Source organism: Phodopus roborovskii, unplaced genomic scaffold, assembly GCF_943737965.1.
Source record: "Phodopus roborovskii unplaced genomic scaffold, PHOROB, whole genome shotgun sequence".
NCBI lineage: Eukaryota > Metazoa > Chordata > Mammalia > Rodentia > Cricetidae > Phodopus > Phodopus roborovskii.
The window spans coordinates 24,433,975-24,454,432 of NW_026126563.1; the positions used below are offsets into that span (position 1 = coordinate 24,433,975).

At 37.1% G+C, this 20,458-nt stretch overlaps 1 protein-coding gene across 1 annotated transcript in view; it reads left to right on the forward strand.

Annotated features, from left to right (window-relative positions):
• Kiaa1328 (KIAA1328 ortholog) overlaps window positions 1-20,458 on the forward strand; it is a 242,815-nt gene that overhangs the window by 77,612 nt on the left and 144,745 nt on the right. The window contains 1 exon segment of the mRNA XM_051202092.1: window positions 15,398-15,525. Coding sequence (XP_051058049.1) covers window positions 15,398-15,525 — 128 coding nt within the window.

A 20,458-nucleotide genomic window follows, 5' to 3' on the forward strand; every position in this document is an offset into this window, starting at 1 on the left:
TGTGTTAGTGAGAGCACATAAGGTTCTAGTTGGCCTTCCTCTAAGATCATTTATTATAATATTTGAAGACATTGTCTCTTCTCTTCAGACATGTGTAAATTACTCTTCTCTGCAGCTTCTGTTTTATACCAGAAGTAAAAGTTTACCATAATATGTCATTTCACAGTGACTTTGTGCTTTAGAAGGAATATATGTTGAGGTGTAATTTTTGTAACTACCAAGCTTAACAAATTTTAAGTTTTTTTATATTTACTAGTTTACTTTACTTTCTTGTTTTCCCCTAAAAGAATAGTTTTGCCAATATAATCTTACCTTGCATATTATAGTTAACGGAAAATGTGTTGTATAATTTCATAAAATTATGGATAAAAGGTTTAAATGTGTGATTCTCAACCTTTCTAATGCTGTCACCCTTTAATACAGTTCCTTGTGCTGTGGTGATCCCAACCATAAAAAGTGTTTTGTTGCTGCTTCATAACTGTAACTTTGCTGCTGTTATGGATAGTAAGGTAAATATTTGATATTTGACCTCCAAAGGGGTCAAAGGGGACCCAGAGGATGAAAACTACAGGTTTAAACCATACACATTTAAATGCCATGGCCCTTTCCATATTTTAACAGTTTATTTTTTACATCTTCAAGAGAGTATAGGGTGAAAATGTAAAATGTGAGCAAAGAAGTAAGTTGGTTTTGACAGTGTTCTTACTGCACTTATGGAACATAACTATAGGATTTGTTCAAGGTCAGAGAGCTAGCAAGCATCAGGACCCCTGCCTGGATGTTCCTGTCTCCCACACCCCATCCTATTGAGGTAATAGTGAGTGTCCACACAGGCCCACAGGAAGGCTACCTGGACTGTTAGATAAGAGGCATGAATTCCAGACCTGACTCAACCATTCACTAGTACAATAGATTTGGATGAAGTGCTCTCCCTCTTTGGGCCTCGGGACACTCAATTGTCAAAGAAACATAATATATTAGTCACCCGATGACCATAAATGTAACCAATAATCCATCCCTCACTTAGTATTGGAAAAGGCAATCTTATTTAAGTATTTTTCCTAATTGTTATAATTACCTGTAAGGAAAAAAAAAAAAAAAAAAAAGATAGTAGTAACTGTGGGAGAGTACCTCTGTAGCATAGCCTGAGGAATTTGCTCTTGAATAAAAACAAAACCACAAAGCAACAGTTTTATATTGTTTGCTAGTCCCCTGGTTGCAGAGTTAGTAGAAGATAAAAGTTGGTAATGCTGATCCTAGTTCAAATGCCACTTTCTTGTGCTTTGAGTGCTGTAGTGAGTATATTTTATGTCTGTATTAGGTGCCATTTATAATTTTGTCACAGAGGTTGTCTTGTCAATAGATTGTGGGTTCTTGGCATTTTAAAATTAAATGATAATATGCATGCATTAATGAGAAGTATAATTGTTTTCAGCAAATTTTGATAAATAGTCCTATCAAATTAATCTTATGAAGATACTATCATTATACCCTTTTTCTATGCATTTTACTTTATTGCAACCAAAAGTCTGAGTTTGACACATTTATATACAATTGAGGGAGAAAATGTTAGCTCTCAGGAATTTTGTTAATGTTTAACTAGTAATATATATCACATAAGTGTGAGTTGCTGTAATTTTTAATTAACAAGTAAGAATTGTATATCTGTTATAGGGTACAGTATAACATTTTGATATGTTTACACTGATGGGATGCCAGATTAATTAAACAATCTATTTCCATACATATTTGGTTTTTGTGGTCAAAACATTTGAAATCTCTTAGGAATTCTGAAGCACCGTGAGCTATTTATTATGTTTCTCAATAGATCTCTAAAGGTAATCTTGTTTTACTGATTATCAGCCTTTGCTCCAGTTCATGGTAACCTCCATTTTAGTCTCTTCTATGAGTTTTATGGCAGTGATGTGTGTGTGTGTGTGTGGTGTGTGTGTGTGTGTGTGTGTGTGTGTGTACGTGTGTGTGTGTACATATGTGTGGGTGCATGCCTTGCTTATTTTATGTGGTATGATGCCATCTAGGTCTATCCATGTTGCAGACATCAGAATTTTCTTCTTGAGGGTGACTACTATTCTCATGGAATATTGACCACATTTTCTTTCTGTAATCATCTGATGGACAATGGGCTGCTTCCATATTTTATCTATGGTAAATGAGTCTATGCTGAACATGAGAGTGCAGGTCTTATTTCTTAAGCAGTCTGATTTGAGAAGTTTTATGTGTACACAAAGGGGATTTCTAGATAATACATTAATTCCCTTTTTAGCTTTTGAAGAACTTCCATACTGCTTGCTCTAATAGCTGTATTAATAATTTACATTCCCAGAGCAGTTCACAAGGTAACCTTTTCCACACATCATTAGTCCTTGGCATCTTTCATCCTTTATTTAATATTAATTTTTAGACAAGGTCTCACCATGTAGCCTAGGCTAGCTTTGAACTTAGTATGTTTGCTAGACTGTCTTCAAATTCAAGTCCTCCTCCCTCAGCTGCCTATATGCTAGAATTATATGCTTGTCTGCCTCCTCCATTCTTTTGGATAGAGGCCACTCTAACAGATGTGAGCAGGTACTGCACTGTGCTTTTAATTAGCATTTCTCTAATGCTTACTGATGCAGAGCATTTTTTTTTTTTTTCACGTATCTGAGGTCCATTTGTGGTTCCTCTATGGAGAAATGTCTCTTTGCCTATCTTTCTGTCTTCTTGCTTTTGAGTTCTTTATAAGCTCTTACTATATGGTTGTTCCATAGAATCTCCTTGAAGTCTGTAGTGTTCATCTTCATTGTTTCCTATAAAAGGGGTTTCAGTTTGATGCAGTCTGATTTGTGATTTTCACTTTTGCTAACTGCTTTTGGAATCATGTTCAGGTAATCTGCATCTAGTATTATAGGTTCATGTCTTAGACTTAAATCTCCAAGCCATTGAGTCTTTTTATGTCAGTGCCACACAGTTCTGGTTATAACTTGGTAATGATTTGGAAGTGGGATAGATTGATAGCTCCAGTTTTGTTAATTTTTTATTTTTTACACATTTCTTTTTTGCTGTTTGAGTTCCTTTGTAGCTCACGCAAATTTTAAGTTTCCTTTTCTAAGAATAATGTTGGAATTTTGATAGGTGTGTGTGTGTGTGTGTGTGTGTGTGTGTGTGCGTGCGTGCGTGCGTGCGTGCGTGTGTGTGTGCGTGCGTGCGTGCGTGCGTGCGTGTGTGTGTGTGTGTGTTTGTATGTAGCCTTTAGGTTATATCTATAAGATCATGCCATAGATAATTTTACTTCTTTCACTGTTTGGAAGTCCTTCCTTCCTTCCTTTCTTTTTCTTGTCTAGTTGCTTTGATTGGAACTTACACCATACTGTGTTAGAGTACTGGGAGTGAGCATCCTTGCCGTTTCCCTGGTCTTAGAGGAAAATCTTTCAACTTTTTGGTGTTAAAACGTTAGTTATGAACTTTCCATGTTTGGCCTTACAAGACATTGGTTCTATGCTAGATTTGATAAGGGTTTATAAAGATACTAAATTTTATCAAATTTTTTCTGCATTTATTTATATCACCACCTTTATATTATGCAAATGTCTGCCTGTATATATGGAAAGTATCCTATTTTGTACATAAACTTATATAGGAAATTTTGAGAAATTAATATGTAGCTGTATTTAATTTTACTCTAGACATCTTTTGAGAAAGAAATACTTGAGCATTTTTATACTTTACTTTCCAAATATATACATTGTGTTCCAGAGGATTGAAAATATCAACAAAATAAGTTTTAAAAAGCTTTCCCGTTTAATTCTCTAAAAATAATATTTCAATGATGACAGTCGCTTTCCATGGCAGTTTAAACCAGTGCCTTTCACCTGTCTTCCTAAAGCTTTAGGTGTATACCCATGACCTATCAAAACAGCTCCACAGAATACAAACTCTGCTCCCTATGTAGAGTAGGGACTACTATTTTGCATTTCATAATAATTTTTATACTTTATGCCTTCTGAAAAATAGGGTTTTCTTTTATTTTTTTTTTTATTTTACATGTCGATCCCAGTTCCCTCTCCCTCCCTCCCTCTCTCTTACCCTCTCTGCCCTCTCACATGCACCCTGACCACCCTCCCCTCCCATCCCCCACCCCAATTCCACATGTAGGGCAATGCTATCCAGGTGGGGGTCATGTAAATCTATCAAGTCATTCGAAGTAGGGACTAGGACTTCTCTTCTGTCTCTGGTTAAAGCAGTATCCCTCCATGGGGGATGTGTCTGCAAGGTCCTTTTGTGCACCAGGAATACATCCTGGTTCCACTGTCTGGGGTCCCTTAGACTGCTCAGTCCTTCTAGCTGAGACCCATATTCAAGGGGGCCTGTGCTGGATTCCCAGCTATCAGTCTGGGGGCCCGTTAGCTCCTCCTTGTTCAGGTCAGCTGTCTCTATGTGTTTCTGCAACCTGGTCTTGTCCTCTCCCTCTGCATCTGGATTCTAGTTTGACTCAGTGTTTACTTATGGGTGTTTGCTTTTGTTTCCACCAGGTACTAGATGAGGGCTCCATGATGGTGGATAAGAGAGAAGTAGGAGAAAGAGAAGAAGAGGAGAGGAAACATGTGCGACTAGGAAGATTGAGTCAGGGTAGGAATAGAAGACAGAGAGAGAGAGAGATAGAGAGAGGGGGGGAGAGAGAGAGAGAGAGGAGAGAGAGAGAGAGGGGGAGAGAGAGAGAGAGAGAGGAGAGAGAACATAAAAAGAGGAAGCCATTATTGGTTTGAAGAGAAAACTGAACTGTAAAGGAGTAGGGTTTTTCCTCTGGCCGCCGGTCTTGTCCTGCAGCCGCGCTAGCCCCAATTAACACACAGAGACTCTGTATTTGATACAATGCTGTTGTCCAGTTACTAGTTTCTTATCGGCTAGCTCTGTCTTAATTATTAACCCATTTCTATGTATTTCCACATGGTCTTACCAGGGAGAGGCCGTTGGCGGTTCTGCTTCCTCCAGACTCTCCATCTTGACTCCTCCTTCCTACTTCCTCTTTCCTCCTTGTCTCCTAGTCCCTCCTATCTTCTTTCCCTATTGGTTAGCAGTGCTTTATTCATTAACCAGTATGAGAAACATATACAGAATGACATCTCCCATCACTGAACCTAAAGAAAAATCTAGAGACCTACAAGGCTGCCACCAACTAACAATTTGAGCATCCGTGGAAAGGCTACCATAAATGCCCTTCCCAGATAGTGAGATCAACAACTAACTTATCCACCATCATGGAGCCCTTATCTAGTACCTTTTTATTTTTCTTTTTCTTTTTACATCAAGGAAATGTTACCCAGTGTAGACAGATTACTACTGTTGAAGTGTACTTTGATAGGCAAAATGGAACTGAGAAACCTGTCTAGAACTATGAAGCTTTATGTGAGAAGAGCCATGAACTCAATGAAGTATTGTCAGATCTGAAAGGGATTTTCCTGAATTCCCTTTTGCCTCAATGAAATTTTTTCTTTCTTTCTTTTTTTTTTTTTTTTCAGGAAAAATGAAAAACCTATGAGGAACTGTATTTTTCATTTGTGAAAAGAGCTTTTTGGATTGCATTTTCTTTTCAACCCTTAATGTCTAATTTTTATCTTTTTATCTTGAATGACATATACAAAACAATGAAAATCCTATTTTTTTATATAAGGACCATTTAATTAGGGTCTTATTTACAGTTTTAGAGGCTGAGTCCCTGAGCGACATGGTGGGGAGTACAGCAGTGAGCAGGTAGGCATCATCTTACATGTAAGTTAGAGAAGGTGTCAGAGACCTCAGAGCACACCCGCTGTGACCTACCAAGACCACACCTCCTAATCTTCCTGAACAGTCCACCACCTGCAAAACCATTCAGTTGTGAGCCTGTGTGGGCCATTTGCATTCAGATCTCCACAGGTAACATCTGAGTCCTTCCCTGACACAGGCTTAGTGGGAACCACTTTGTATTTTCTCATCCCTAGAACAACTGTGCTTGATTGTGAGAACATTCACTCAGGAGCTTTGGATGTGAGTAAGGTGACATGGACACTGTCTGAGGCTGGTGTCACTTGCAGTTTTCCCTCACTTTCCCAGGATCTCTACAGATACGCCTTGCTCACTCTAATACGCCGTCCTTTCTTCACATTCATGCCTGTGAGGCTACCCATGTCCTATCACCCAAATCTCCACAGTAGTTATTGTCATATAGACTTACTGCTTCAATGTGCATATTATAGACGTTATTAATACCGTTGTAGATGGTACTTATTTTTTCATATACCAGAGAAACTTAACTTCAGGTACTTTAAGGAAAAATCCCATTTTTTATTTAGTAGAACTATTATTCATTTCAGACCTTTACTTCACATCCGAAAAGGTCTTGGTAGTCAACTTAGAGCAGGCATAGTCAATACAATAGTGAATGGGAAAAGCAATTGTGTTAAACAAAGTTACTTAAGTATGTGTTCTCTTCTAGTTTGCACACATGGATAAATTGTTTTGCTCCTAAATTTTTGTGAAGATCCATTTAAAATAGTAATGTTCTGAAGGAAATAGACACATAAAACATTATTAAGCTGGCTGTGATAGTCATACCTGAATCTCATTACTTGGAAGATCAAGAATTTTAGATTAATATAGGCTAAATAATATGTCTATATCCAAAAAATTATGCAATTTTGATATTTATAAGTGTTTTAGTCCCACATGTCAATAGGATAGATGTACTTAAATTTTATTGTTTTACACTAAATTATGCTTGCTATAAACACAACACACACACACACACAGGAATTTCTGAAAAATCACCATATTACAAAATTATGTGGTAAGACAATACAAGATATATGGGAAAATGAGTTTAGGGACACAACGCTTAAAAACTATTAGTAAAGCATTTAAAAACTGAAAAATAAACTTAATAAAAATTGGCAGGGCAGTTTTGTACATATTAAATGCTACAATAAATAGGTGTAAAGCATCCTATTTCAGAATATTGAAAGGATTACACAAAACATAAAATATAGGTTATTCTCAGATGGTAGAGGGAAGGTTAATGGAAGTGTAGAAAGCTATAATGCATGTGTGTGTGTGTGTGTGTGTGTGTGTGTGTGTGCACATGTACATGAGGGCACATGCATGTGCTTTCACAGTGAGAGCTAATGTTTATGTAAGACTTGAGGCACAGGGCACAGGTATTGTATCTTGCCAGTTTTGCACCTGTACCTTGTGGCTGCCACTGTGGTACTCACATTATGCATGTATCATAGTCAAAATTTGTGTATTCTAAAGAAATGTTATAACAGAACTCGTTGCATAGTCTCATGCCTTATTGGAGAAATAAAACTATTTTATTGCAATTCAGTTCTGCTGACAGTAGGGGGAGTAGTAGGTCCATATTTTGTACTGTACTGACCAGTGCTTTTCTTAGCTTTGCAGCTGCACATATGGCAAATTATTATCATTTTATGGCTACAGTTATAAGTAATTTTGTAGAGAATGACAACTAAATTATGAAGTGTTGCTTTTATTTGTTTTAATTTTGTAATCTAAATATTTTTTTTAACTAAGTAAACACAACCCAGAACAATTCTTAGGAGGAAAGTTACCTGTCACTTAGTAGCAGGCCACCAGTGGCCTTGCATTTCATTTTTGTTGATCTTTTATGAATTGTCAACATTGGGCATGCAATTGCAGGATTTTCTATATTTTAGGAAATGCATGTTCTAACTAAGTTATCATTTACTCCTGCTACTTAATAAAGAGAATATTTCATAGGCAGTTGAACTGATAGTGATTCCACTTTTCACTTCAGGAAGAAACCTGGCAATGATACCAAAGCACCTTACTCCCCATGTGCAGTCAGAATCGCCTCCATCCACGCCCTTATATGAAACTGTTCATTTGAAATGTAGTGTTCACGGTGTGCCAGCCCAAGGATGCCCAGAGTACCCACTTTCTTTGAGACTTGGTGTATTCTAAGAGAGTGTTAGTTGTTAACACCTAGCCCATTTTGGGTAGATCATTTATAAACATGCCCCTTTGGAACAATTTGCCTTGTGTCAAAACTGCAATGTTGTTTGCAGTGTTTAAAAGCACAACTACTTTTATTAGAGTGCTTCTCTTAGTTGTTGCCATGACTTGTTCAGTGCTGACAGCTAATAATTTTGTGTGATGTTCTGGAGCTTGAAAACTTAGCCCAGCCCTCTGTACCGTTCATATTCTAGAGCATCACACAGACTGATGGGAAAGGTCCAGGTGAGCTGCCTGATCTTTAAGTGTTGACAGTGAAGTAATGTAGTGATGAAAATCTTTATGGTGTTCATATGAACTGACCATATACTTTATTTTGAGTTATTTCACATTTTCTTATTGCTTTTAAGTCTTTTTAAAACAATTTTGCAATGATACTATACTAGAGAACTAGTCATTGGATGTTAGAAAATCTAACATCACTTTGATCTTTCTGATGGTAGAGGGGAAAAATTTATTTTGATGATATTCTTAATTTTATTGGGTATGATTTTTCTTCATTATATGTGTGTGTGTATGTGTGTGTGTGTGTACTCTGACATTAATTCATTTGTATTATACCGTACATCATTTTTTATTTATATCAAAGAGTAATCAAGTCAGGAATTAACCATGAGATATTATTCTCCACTAAAGTGAGTTTCATGTTTCTTTCCAATGAAGCTATTAATACTTTATGATGTGAGTTTATTTAATAATTTATGATGATGCTCTCTAAACAGGATATGTAAACTTTGAACACCAGCATTTTAAATTTAAAGTAAAAGAAACATTTTTATTTGAAATTGATCTGACAAATTGACGGTTGATATGATTAGAGAATTGTCTTATGTGCATTTCATAAAATCTATTTTGCCATGTATGTCTGTATACTGTAATCTGTACTCCTACCACTATGGGATCTCATGTCATGCTACTTTCTTGAATCGTTAAGAAATAGAGATGTGGAGATCACTAGCATATATATTGATCCTGAAACTACTGAAGAGGAAGAGATCATTTTATGTAACTGGATATGTTCTAATTATAGAATAGAATTTCTGCATTTGATGGTGTATACATGAAGGAAACCAGTCAATGAGATTTAAGAACAGTGAGTAAGCAGAAGCAGAAAAATGGGCCAGTGGCTAAGAAAGAGGGGAAAGGTTCATTGAAGAAGGAGAAGGTGGTTAGCAAGCAAGATAGAAATTGAATCAATTTGGGACATTTTGAAATTAGAAAATACTTTTCAAGATACGGTTTAAATAGACCAAGGCTAGGAAAACATGGTGCTACGTGTTCAGTTGGTAATGCGGAAGTAGAGACAGGGGTGTGTGTTACTCTCTTCAGTTTTAGTGATAATAGAGAGAAGTATATTGACATTGTAAAAGGGAACCATTGTTTGAAGAGGGCTTTGCTAAGAGTTCATGTAGTTGTAGGTCACCAACCAAAAGTTACTGAGGTCAAAGATGGGATAATCTGAAGAACAGTGTCTTAAGCTAGAAGAACATAGATGGGCGGACTTGTGGATGTGCTTATTTAACACTGAGCAGACACCACAATATAAGATAATAATGTATACTGGGGCTGGCTGGATGGTTCAGCTGGCTAAGGTACATGCAACCAAGCTTAGTGATCTGAGTTCAATTCCCAGGATACACATAGTACAAATAGTGAACTGACTCCTGCTCCTGCAAGTTGTTATCTGATCTCCGTCTATGCACCTCATGCACGCATGCACACATGCATGCATACACACCCAGTTACTCTGACTATAGTAGTTTATTTCTCTCGTAGATTGTTTCAGTTTAAGGTTTGGGATTTTTTTTTCAGCTCTTGATGTTAATTTTTTACATATTTTGTCTGTCACATATAACTTACAAAACTCAGGACAAGGTGGCAAGTAGCTTTGTCAATAGTTGTGCTCTTTTTTTATGCCTTCCTGATACTTTAAAATTCAACTCTTTATCCTTTTCTTCCTGCTTAGAGTCCACTTTAGCCATTTAGAATAGATGACAATGAATTCTTGTAGTCCTTCATCTGAGAATTTCTCAATTTCTCCATGTCAGAAGGGTATATTTGCGGAATATACACATCTGGAGTGACAATTCTTCCCTTTTACCTAAAAAAAAAAAAAAAAAATGTGCTGCTGTCCGTGTTTTGTGATGAGAACCCCTATAATTTACCATTTTCCCTTTTGGAGTCCTACTTCTGCATTGCTCTCAAGATGATTTCTCCTCTCCCCCTCCTCCCCTATATTTCCCCCAACTTCTATCTTCTGGGCTCAGAATTTGACAGTAATTCTTGGCATGGATTTCTCTGGGAGTTAATTCTGTTCAGGGTTTGTTCAACTTTTGAAAAGGAGAATGAGTTTTCAGCTGTTGGAACTTTGAATGCCTTTTCATCCCCACCTAACTTCTATTCACCTGAGTGGCACTCAGGTGAATCTTCTTATATGTCACAATAGTTCCCTTATGCTCTTTTTTTATTTTCTTCTCACATCTGTTTTCTCTCTACTGCTCGGAAAATATATTGTGCTTTGTATTTTCAACTTCATTAATTTTCCCTGTCTTTTATTCTGTTGAGCCCATGCAGTGGGCATTTTATTTTGATTGTTATAATTTTCAGTTTCAACTTTTCAATTTGATTCTTCTGTATCTGGTGTTTCTTTTCTGCGACATTCTAATATTTTTTTATTTGTTTGAAGCATACACGTTGAAACATTTCAGGATGACCAGATTAAAGTCCTTTGCAAGAAACAATAAATTTCTTATTTAACATCTAGGTTATTTCAGTATTGATATCTGTTGATTTTCTTCTCTCATTGAATTGATATGTCTTGGCTCATGGTGTAGCATGTGATCAGTTGTGTTAGTAGACCTTTTCTGGTATCACCAATAGGGGAAGAAAAGGTTTTGCTTCATTGTATTGAGATTGTGATGAAAGCTCAGGGTCCTTACTAGACTTTCCTTGGCACTTGGGAGTGAGCACTCATTATTGCTGGGTAGGGATGGAAGCTTAGTCACCTGTATGTATCATTACTTGCTTGATGAGGGCAAAAGCTCCCCTGATGACTTCCAGTGTGCAACTGAAATAGTCCCTGTTAGCTTCCTATCCTACTCTTACAACAGGATTACCCTTCCCCTATTATGAGATTGATGACTACCTTAAATGCCATCCTAGAGCTTTCATCCAGTAGCTGATGGAAGCAGAAGCAGACACCCACATCTGAACACTAAGCTGAACTCCTGGAATCCAGTTGTAGAGAGGGAGGAGTGATGAGCAAAGGGGTCAAGACCAGGCTGGAGAAACCCATAGAAACTGCTGACCTGAGCAAGTGGGAGCTCATGGACCCCAGTCTGAAAACCGGGTAATCACCATAGGATGGAATGGGGGTATCAGCTGGGTGGCCTAGGCAGTCTATGGGACCTCTGGCAGTGGAACAAGTATTTATCCCTAGTGCACAAATGGTCTTTGGGAGCCTCCATTCCCCATGGAGGGAATCTCAGCCTTGAGACACAAGAAAGGCCCTAGGTCCTGCCCCAAATGATGTGTCAGACTTTGATGATCCCCCATAGAAGGCCCCACTCTCCTGGGGGATGGATGGGGGTTGGTAGTAGAGGCCATGAGAGGGTGGAAGGGAGAGGGAATAGGGATTGGTGTGTAAAATAAGATTGCTTTTTTAGTAAAAATTTAATTTTAAAAAACAAACAGGAATACCCCCACAGGTGGGGGGTGGGGTAAAAGTGAGAATTCAGATTCTGGCCTTCACTCCCTCTTCTGTGGAATCACCCCTGGGGAAGAAAGTTGGTGAGTGGGCTCCCAGAAGTCCAAGGGGTTGCAAGTTTTTTGTTTTTGTTTTTTGGTTTTGGTTTTTTTTTTTTTTTTTCTCTTTTTCTTTTATGGTGTCTAGCTGAAGTAAAGCTTGGCTAGTCTGACTGGTTTCTCCTTTTATGATCAACCTTTTCTGTTCACACAAAGGCTTCCCTGTATTAGGGTGGATACTCAGTACCAGATCAAGTAGTATTCCCAACATCGGACTAGAGGTTAAGGTGGGTGGGTGATGGTAGTGGATTTCGCTGGCGAGAGTCTTCCAGTTCGTCACAATCTTATCTGGTCTAAGTGTCCCCACTTAAGAGTTTTGCTTTTTCATCTGCCACCATATTCATTGTCCTTCGATGCTTCGTTTTACTTTTCTCTGTGGTACCTTTTCATGTTGTCTTTATACTGTGTGAAATGGACATTTCCTGCAGCCTCTTCATGTGACTGGTTCAGTTGTTTGGATTTCAATGTGATCTTACTCGATACAAGTTGATACTGATATAGCTCATTGGTGAAGGCTCCTTTCTTCAGTACAGGGTGAGGTAACTGGTAGCTTTTCTCATTTTGTAAATGGTGGTTGGACCTACTGCAGAATGCCCATTTACTTCTTGGTTTGGTGTACACCTTTTCTCAGGCTTGATATCCTATATCTAGAACATCCTTTTCTGTTATGTGACTAAGAGCAAGTCCTCCCTTCAGTGAAGAAAAGAATTTCATTTACATTTTCCTAAGATCTCACACCAGGTACAGGGTTAAAGTCTCACTTTGTTAGGGAGAAAGGAAATATGGGTCTTTCTGGAATCTGATGAAACAAAGAAAGAAATTTAAAAAATAAAGACTGTATTTTTATATTCTGTTGCTTACACAATACAAGTGGGGCTGGCTTATTTCAAAAGTTTAGTCCATTATTGTCACAGTGAAATCATGAAAGTGTGCAAGGAGACATGTGCTTGAGAAGGAGCTAGCTAGCAGTTCTACATTCAGATGATCAGGCAGCAGGAAGTGAACGTCACACTAGACCTGACGTGAGTATGTGAGGCTTCAAAACCCACCTCCTAGTGATGCACTTCCTCCCAACAAAACCACACCTACTCAAACAAGGTCACACCTCCCAATAGTGCTATTCCCTATAAGCCTATGGGGGCTATTTTTATTCGAGCCACCGTGTTGTCACATGGCATGCATATAATGTATATAAGTTGTCTCAGATGCTAACATTACCTCATTTTCTGTTGAACTGTGCATGTTTTTTTCTAGAATAAAATCCGTGTTCTGTGACCAGATATTTACCTATTATAAACATTATTGCTAGAATAAAAAACTTTTTATATTCATAATAACTGTCACAAACCCCTTGGAACCACACAAATCATGTATGTCTTTTGGAGCTTACACACACACACACACACACACACACACACACACACACACACACACACAAAAGAAATGCAAAAACATAGAAATTCAACATAGATCTACATTAGAAACTATTAGCTTATTAGATTACTGCTCTGCTCTGTTATTACTGCTATTGTTTCAGACTCTAAGTATTCAATAAGCTCTTGGAATTAATGTATTCTATAAGCTTAGTGACCTGGCCTTTCACTGTGAGCCAGTCCTCTCCTATAAGCCATCTTGGGCTCCTTTTTGTTAAAGGTTAATAACCAGAATAATGAAGCGGTTGGTTATTTATGCAGTTTTGATTGGCAAAAGTTATTAGAACAAGAATCTGCCCAGAAGCAATGATTAGGTTATGAAAATGTTAAGGAATATTGAAACTAGTTACAATTTTTGACATTTAAGAAATATTATCCCTACACTTAATCATGATGATCTTGTATAGAAATATATGTACAGAATAATCCCATTGGACAGTAATTCTTTTGCCAACAGCATATCTAAATAAGCGCTGAGAGGGAGATTCAGAAATGATCTGAGCAAACAGGAACCTAGCAGAAACTAACCACATTAAGAAGCTTGGAGGTTCTGACCTATGAAATTGGACCTTTCTGACCTAGTGCTTTTACCTCTAGCATTCTTCCCATTCTAGGAGCCATGAAAAGGGCACCCCAGGATAGGTTGCCATGTTTTATGAACCAGGAAGAAGATATATGGGCAGAAAACTCCTGGTGATGGTGTTAGTGGTGTGATTATTAATATGTAAAACCAAAGTTCAAAAAAATAATCCCTTTATGCTTGAGAGAGTTAGGAACTCAGTGTATAAAATAGACACTAATCATTAAGATACTATTTACATAAAATATGACATTTTCAAGTATACAATTGAATGGCATTAAATATTTCTCAGAGTGTCAACACTACCATCATCTCACTCCAAAATCTCCTCCCAAACCTGCACCCTTTTCTCTGGTTCCTCTTCACCAGTCTGTAGTAACCATCAATCCACTTCCTTGCCTGAATACACTTGGCCTATTCTTGACTTCTCATAAAAATAAATGCTTATAATAGATATTCTTTGTGTTAGTACTGTTTTCTATGACATAATATTTTCAAGGTGTGTAACATGTACCAGTCTCTCATTTATTTTATTGCCAAATGATGTTCCATTTTATAGATACTGTTCTGTTGATAAGTTGATGGACATTTAGGCTCTTGTTGCTTCTAAACTACAGAGAGCAGGGTTTCTCTGAAGACACCATGTATGAGTTTTTTGTTTATGCTTTTAAATTTTTTTTCTTGGATAAAGAGATATATTGGGTTATATAGTAAATTTCCTTTTAAAAACATACTACTAATTTTTCTTCCAAAGTAGCAGTACATTTTACATGCCTGTTAGATAAACTAGGTTTCAGTTGAACATATCCTTGTTAGACCTGCCATCTTGAGTCTTTGATTAAGGCTTTCCTGCTGGATATGAAGTCCTATCTCCTTGTACTTTTGATTTGCCTTTCCCCATAGCCAATTGTGTTTAGCATCTTTTACTTATTGATCATTTATATATTTCTTTTTGCAGATTGCCAGTTTTAAAAAACTAGTTTAGTATTATTTATGTTGAATTTTATGAGCTGTTTATATATTCTGAGTATTAATCTTTTATCATATAAATGATTTCAGAGTCTTTCATTTTGAGGGTTTTTTTTTGTTTTGTTTGTTTGCAGTTTCATCTTTCAAGGTCACAAAGATGAATTTGTGAGAGTTTTGTAGTTTTAAGTCTTAAATCATTGGTTTTTTTTGTTTCCCTCCCCTTCTTTTTATTTTCCTTTCGCTTCCCCTTTCCTTTCCCATGTCTGGCAGTTGCCCAGTCCATCCTTGAACTCATGATTCTCAACAAGATGCCTCAACTTCCTGAATTCTGGGATTGCAGGCATGTACTCTATGCCCAGCGTCATTTTCCTCTGCAAAGAACTAAGAGAAATATCTCTTCACTAGGATGCTCAGTGCTGCTTTCTTATAAAAATTATTGCTTCATGATTGGACACATGAACTGTTTTTATCTGATGACTCCATACTCACTATCACTGACCAAATATTATCATATTTCTGTCTTTGTTTTGTTTATTGGAATGTGTGTGAGAGCCAGTTTTTTCTCCTTAATTTGCAATCTCACCTCTTCAGCTACAATATAGAGAATGTCAAGAACTTCTTAGTCTCTACCAGAAGTACCTATCAGAGCAGCAAGAGAAGCTCACCATGTCACTCTCAGAACTTGGTGCTGCTAGAGCACAGGAGCAGCAGGTAAGTGACTTCTTCTGACCTAGAAGGTTCATTTTTCTTCTCTTTTCTTTTTTTTTTTTGGGGGGGGTGATGGAAATCACATGATATGCATGTTGTTTTAAAATATACAAATATTTCATGACTTCCCTGTCTGTGACCTTCTTCTCCTGTTTTGTGAGTCCAGTGATGAGAAACAGAAACTTGAAGTAGGAGGTTGCTACTGGGGAGACTTTTGATGGGATAAGAAAATGCACTGATCTGTTACTTCTTAAAGAGCAATGACTATTTGGTGTCTTTTTGGAAAACATTAATATCCCTTTTCTGTTCTTAGTTCTTAGAATTTTTGGCTTCTATATAAGCTTGTATGTATTAACCTTAATATGTGAGTATTAATTACCACATAATATAAATGATGAATATTTAGAACATTTTAAGTTTGTGTGTTAATTTAAATAAATGAGTGTTTATAAGTAACTACATAGCATCAAGTGATGAGTATTCAGACTTTTGCCTTTTATAATATAAAAACAAGTACCAAAGCCATACTTCTACCCTTCTAATACTGATGCTAGATGTCTTTCTCCTATCCTTATGAGTTTAAAAATTCAAATGGCTGAAAGAAATCTTTATATAAGATAGAAAGGACAGTGTCGTATAAAGTCATCCTGAGCATGAAAATACAGTTTGTTAACTGTCATTTCCCAAGTACTGTCAAAAGCACAAAGACCAAACATGAGGGTTTCTTACAAATTTTCTATAGAACATTGCTATTCAGACTGGAGACAACTGCCTTCAATGTGTTACCAGTTCTGACTAATGGAATCCTTGTTTTGAACCTATAATTTGCATATATAGGAAAGTGAAAACAAATAAAAAGTCCAACAATATTAATGCTGTGTTATGTGGTTTAGCTGTGTTGATTAACACATTTAAATTACTGTTCAAATTATTAATGGCTTGCCGATATTCTAGTTTGAATATCTCTTGTTTTGTTTCCACAAAGCTAGATTGTACATTGGCCACAGAGGAATGTGGCAGCTTATGCTATTTCTATGCATGTCTTCACAAGTCTAAAAGAGGTTGACAGCTCTGTAGGTGCCTCTAGGCCAGAGTGCTTGTGAAGGTCGGATTTCAGGTTCACCCTCACATTTCTGCTCATGCCCTTGGCATGACATAGTTGATGGAAAGAGCACAAAAGCAAAGGTAACTTATTTCAGAAGGGACTGCAGCAGGGAAACTGGAGAGTCTTCATTTAACAATGCTAGTAGAGTCTTAAACCGTAGGAGCATAGGCTAAGAGTCAAATCATGATCACTAAAGTAAAGAAAGAAGAAAAAGAAAACCAATAGCAGGGAGGAAAAGAAAAGTTGATAGTTGATAATGAGGCTCTAAGCATACCTGGAAGAGGCCCACCCTGAAACTGGGAACAAACAAAACTTCCTCTGTTGTTGTTGGTTTTTATTTGAGCTAAATGTAAACAATTACAGTTAATACCACCACAAAAACCTTGAGCAGTGTAACTAAAAGAGATGCTAGAATGAAAATGTTGGGCAAGTGTATGGAGAGAATATACTCTCAAAAGGGGGTTCCTGGTCTTGGGGTGTGACTTGAGGTAGGTAGAACATTTGCCTAGCATGTGTAAGGAAGGTCCTGTGTTCTACCTCCAACCCCCACTGACATACACACCAGGGGGATATCTCTTGTTTTTCACTTATCCAGAGATCTTTTTGAGATATGTATTTCATTTTAAATCATGTGTACATATTTGTGTATGTATGTATGTGTATATGTATGTATCTGCTGAGGTGTCATATCCCAGGTTGTTGTAAGCTGTTCCATGCGGGTGTTGGGAACTGCACTCAGTCCCTTGCAAGAGCACTGGGTGCTCCTGACTGCTGAGCCATCTCTAGGATAAACCATGTTTTCCTCAAGTACTTGATGATCAAGTTCTAAATGTCCTAAACAGTACAAATGAGGCTGTGAATACGAGTAGCTTCTAGGCTCTGCTGTTTGACCTAGAAAGGGAAAATAGGCTTCTTTTTTCTTTTCTTTCTTTTTTTTCCCCCTCTTTCCTACTTAAGGAAGAAGGTGAGTCACTTCCTTTGTTATCTGGTTCATTCTTTGTGACAGGCTTCTCTAAGCTGAGCATAGGGAAACACCTTCTTCTTTCCTGTTGGGACATGGGTAAATCAACTCCTTACTCCCCATAGGAAGAGCCCATCCAGGTCTGACTCCTCTTTTCCCTTTAGCTCACTATGAAGTCTAGTGTACTCTTAATGTATTCACAACTAGCCTGTGCCAATATTTGATGAGCATCATTTTATTATTGTAGTTATTGTTTATTCGCCCACCTCCTTCATACAGTATTCTGAAGTCAGGCATGCTGTTTGTTACAGCAATGATGTTATACTCTCAGAGCCTGGTGTAAAGTTCAGAGTAATCTCAAATAAATAACCCAATGATCCACTTCAGGGTTCTAGAAAAGTAAAAAACCAAACAAATGTAGCAGATGACAAGAAATAGTAAGTATTACAGCAAAATAATGAGATAGAGAATAAGATTAGAATACATAGACGCAAAAAGCTGGTGGTTTGAAAGATAAAGATGATTGACAAACCTCCAATCAAACTAACCAAAGGAGGAAGGCTGTCAAAAAGAACAAAATTAGGGATAAAATGGAAATTTTTACAGCAGACCCTAATAAAATCCACAGGAATATTAGGAAAACATAGGAAGCTTATATTCCAATAAGTTAAAATATCTAAAATATGCAACCTAATACAATTAAATCAAGATGGTATCAACTTTTTAATCCTATAATAGAATATGTTAGAAGTGGTAATTAAACACCTCTCCACAAAGAAAAGTGTGAAACAGATTTGTTGCTGAGCTCTAGCACACTTTTAGAATGACCTTCTAGCTGAGCACACACTTTTAATCCCAGCACTTGAGAGGCAGAGGCAGGTGGATCTCTGCAAGTTCAAGGCCAATATGGTCTAGAGAGCAAGTTCTGGGACAGCCAGTATTGTTACATACAGAAATCTGTCTTGAAAAAAACCAACAAAACAAAACAAAGAACAACAAAACAAAGAAATAAAAAAGAATGACCTGCTAAAAGTACTTCTCAAAAGTACTATATTCTTTTTCCTCTTTCCTTATTTCTAGTTTCATGACCTAGTAAGTCTTCTCAAATGTTCATACATATATATTCATTTCAGAGATGAATTCATCACTAGAGGAAGGAATGAGTGATAAGTTACAGATATCTTTCACAGGTTTATGTACTAAGGATTAAATCACTGACTCCAACTGACCCAAATAGCAAGCAAATAAACACAATCAAGCAATATCTGAAAAAAGAAATCAACTTTCCAATCAACAAATGAGCTAATGGCCCAAACATATTTTTCAAAAGAAGAAATGTATCTTTAAATTTTAAATTTATCTTTCAATGGCTGATAAACATTTTTTAAAGTGTTCAACATTTTTAGTTATTAGGAGAATGTTGATAAAAATCTGTGTAGAGATCCCGCCTTATACCAGTCAGAATAGCTGTCCTGTCAGAATAGCTGTCATGCTGGCAGGGCTATGATGAAGGAGGAAATGGTAGAAATGGAAACTGCTGCAGCCATTGTGAATATCAATATAGATGTTTCTCATAGCAACAAAGACAAACAAGTGAGTAAAAACAAAACCACCTTCTGATCCAGCTCCACCACTCCTAAGTTCATATGAAAAACTGCAAGTCCCCACAGAGACATTTGTGCATCCATACATATAGTTATATTATACAGGGTCACTAGCAAATGGAAGCAGCATGCATTTCTGTCAGCATTAGATGAAGGGAAAGGAAATAAGGCACATGCATACAATGACATTTTATTCAGTTATGAAGAAAAATGACATTATGATTTTTTGCAGGAAAATAGATATTGAGAGATTGTTGTGTTCAAAGTGCCCCAGATTCAGATAAATACTGTATGCTTTCTCACATTTCATCTCTGAAATGTACATATATGTATGAATATTTGTGAAGGGCTTCTAGGCCATCAAACTAGAAAGGCAATAGTGAAAGAGGAAAAAGAATCTTAAAAGGAGGGTTGGGGATAGAGGCAAATAGGATTCATATATCGGGGTTGAAGAGATGGCTCAGCATGTACCAATGTTACAGAGGATCTGAGTTGAGTTCCCAATGTCCATTATCCTATTCCATGAAGATTCAGTGTCTTTGGCCTCCACAGGCACCCACAATCACATAAACACAGGCAAACTCATATCACATACCCACACTCATATGAACACAAACACATGCATGCACACACACATACACACACAAATACACAAATATATATAAAACTTAGAAGTAAAATCATTTTAAAAGGACACATATGCCATGAAAGAAGGGAGGGTAACTTGGGAGATGGCATCAGAGTTTCAAGAGGAGGAATGGGAAAAGACAGTAGAGAGAAAGATTAATGAAATTAAAATATATATGAAAATAACATAGTGAAACCCACAGTTTCATATACTAATTTTTAAAAAAGCTATATAAAGTACAATCTAAAGTGATAGATGAAGTAGACCTTAATCCAAATTTAAAAGGTGAGGTGGTGTGTGTGTGTGTGTGTGTGTGTGTGTGTGTGTGTGTGTGTGTGTGTGTGTGGACCCTGAGATAAAAACACAACTAAAAATTTTTTCATGTTTTATTTAAATTAGAAACAGTCTTCTTATTTAATATATTCCTAGTTCCCTCCCATTGTCCCATGCCCCCCACAGACTCCCATCCCATCTCTCTTCTCCTCCACAGAAAAAGTGAGACCTTCTATGGGAGATCATAAAAGTCTGTCACATCATTTAGGGCAGGGCTTAGGCTTTCCCCCATGTGTCTAGGCTGAGAGAGTATCCCTCTGTGGGAAATGCACTCCCAATATCCATTGATACACTAGGTATTAATG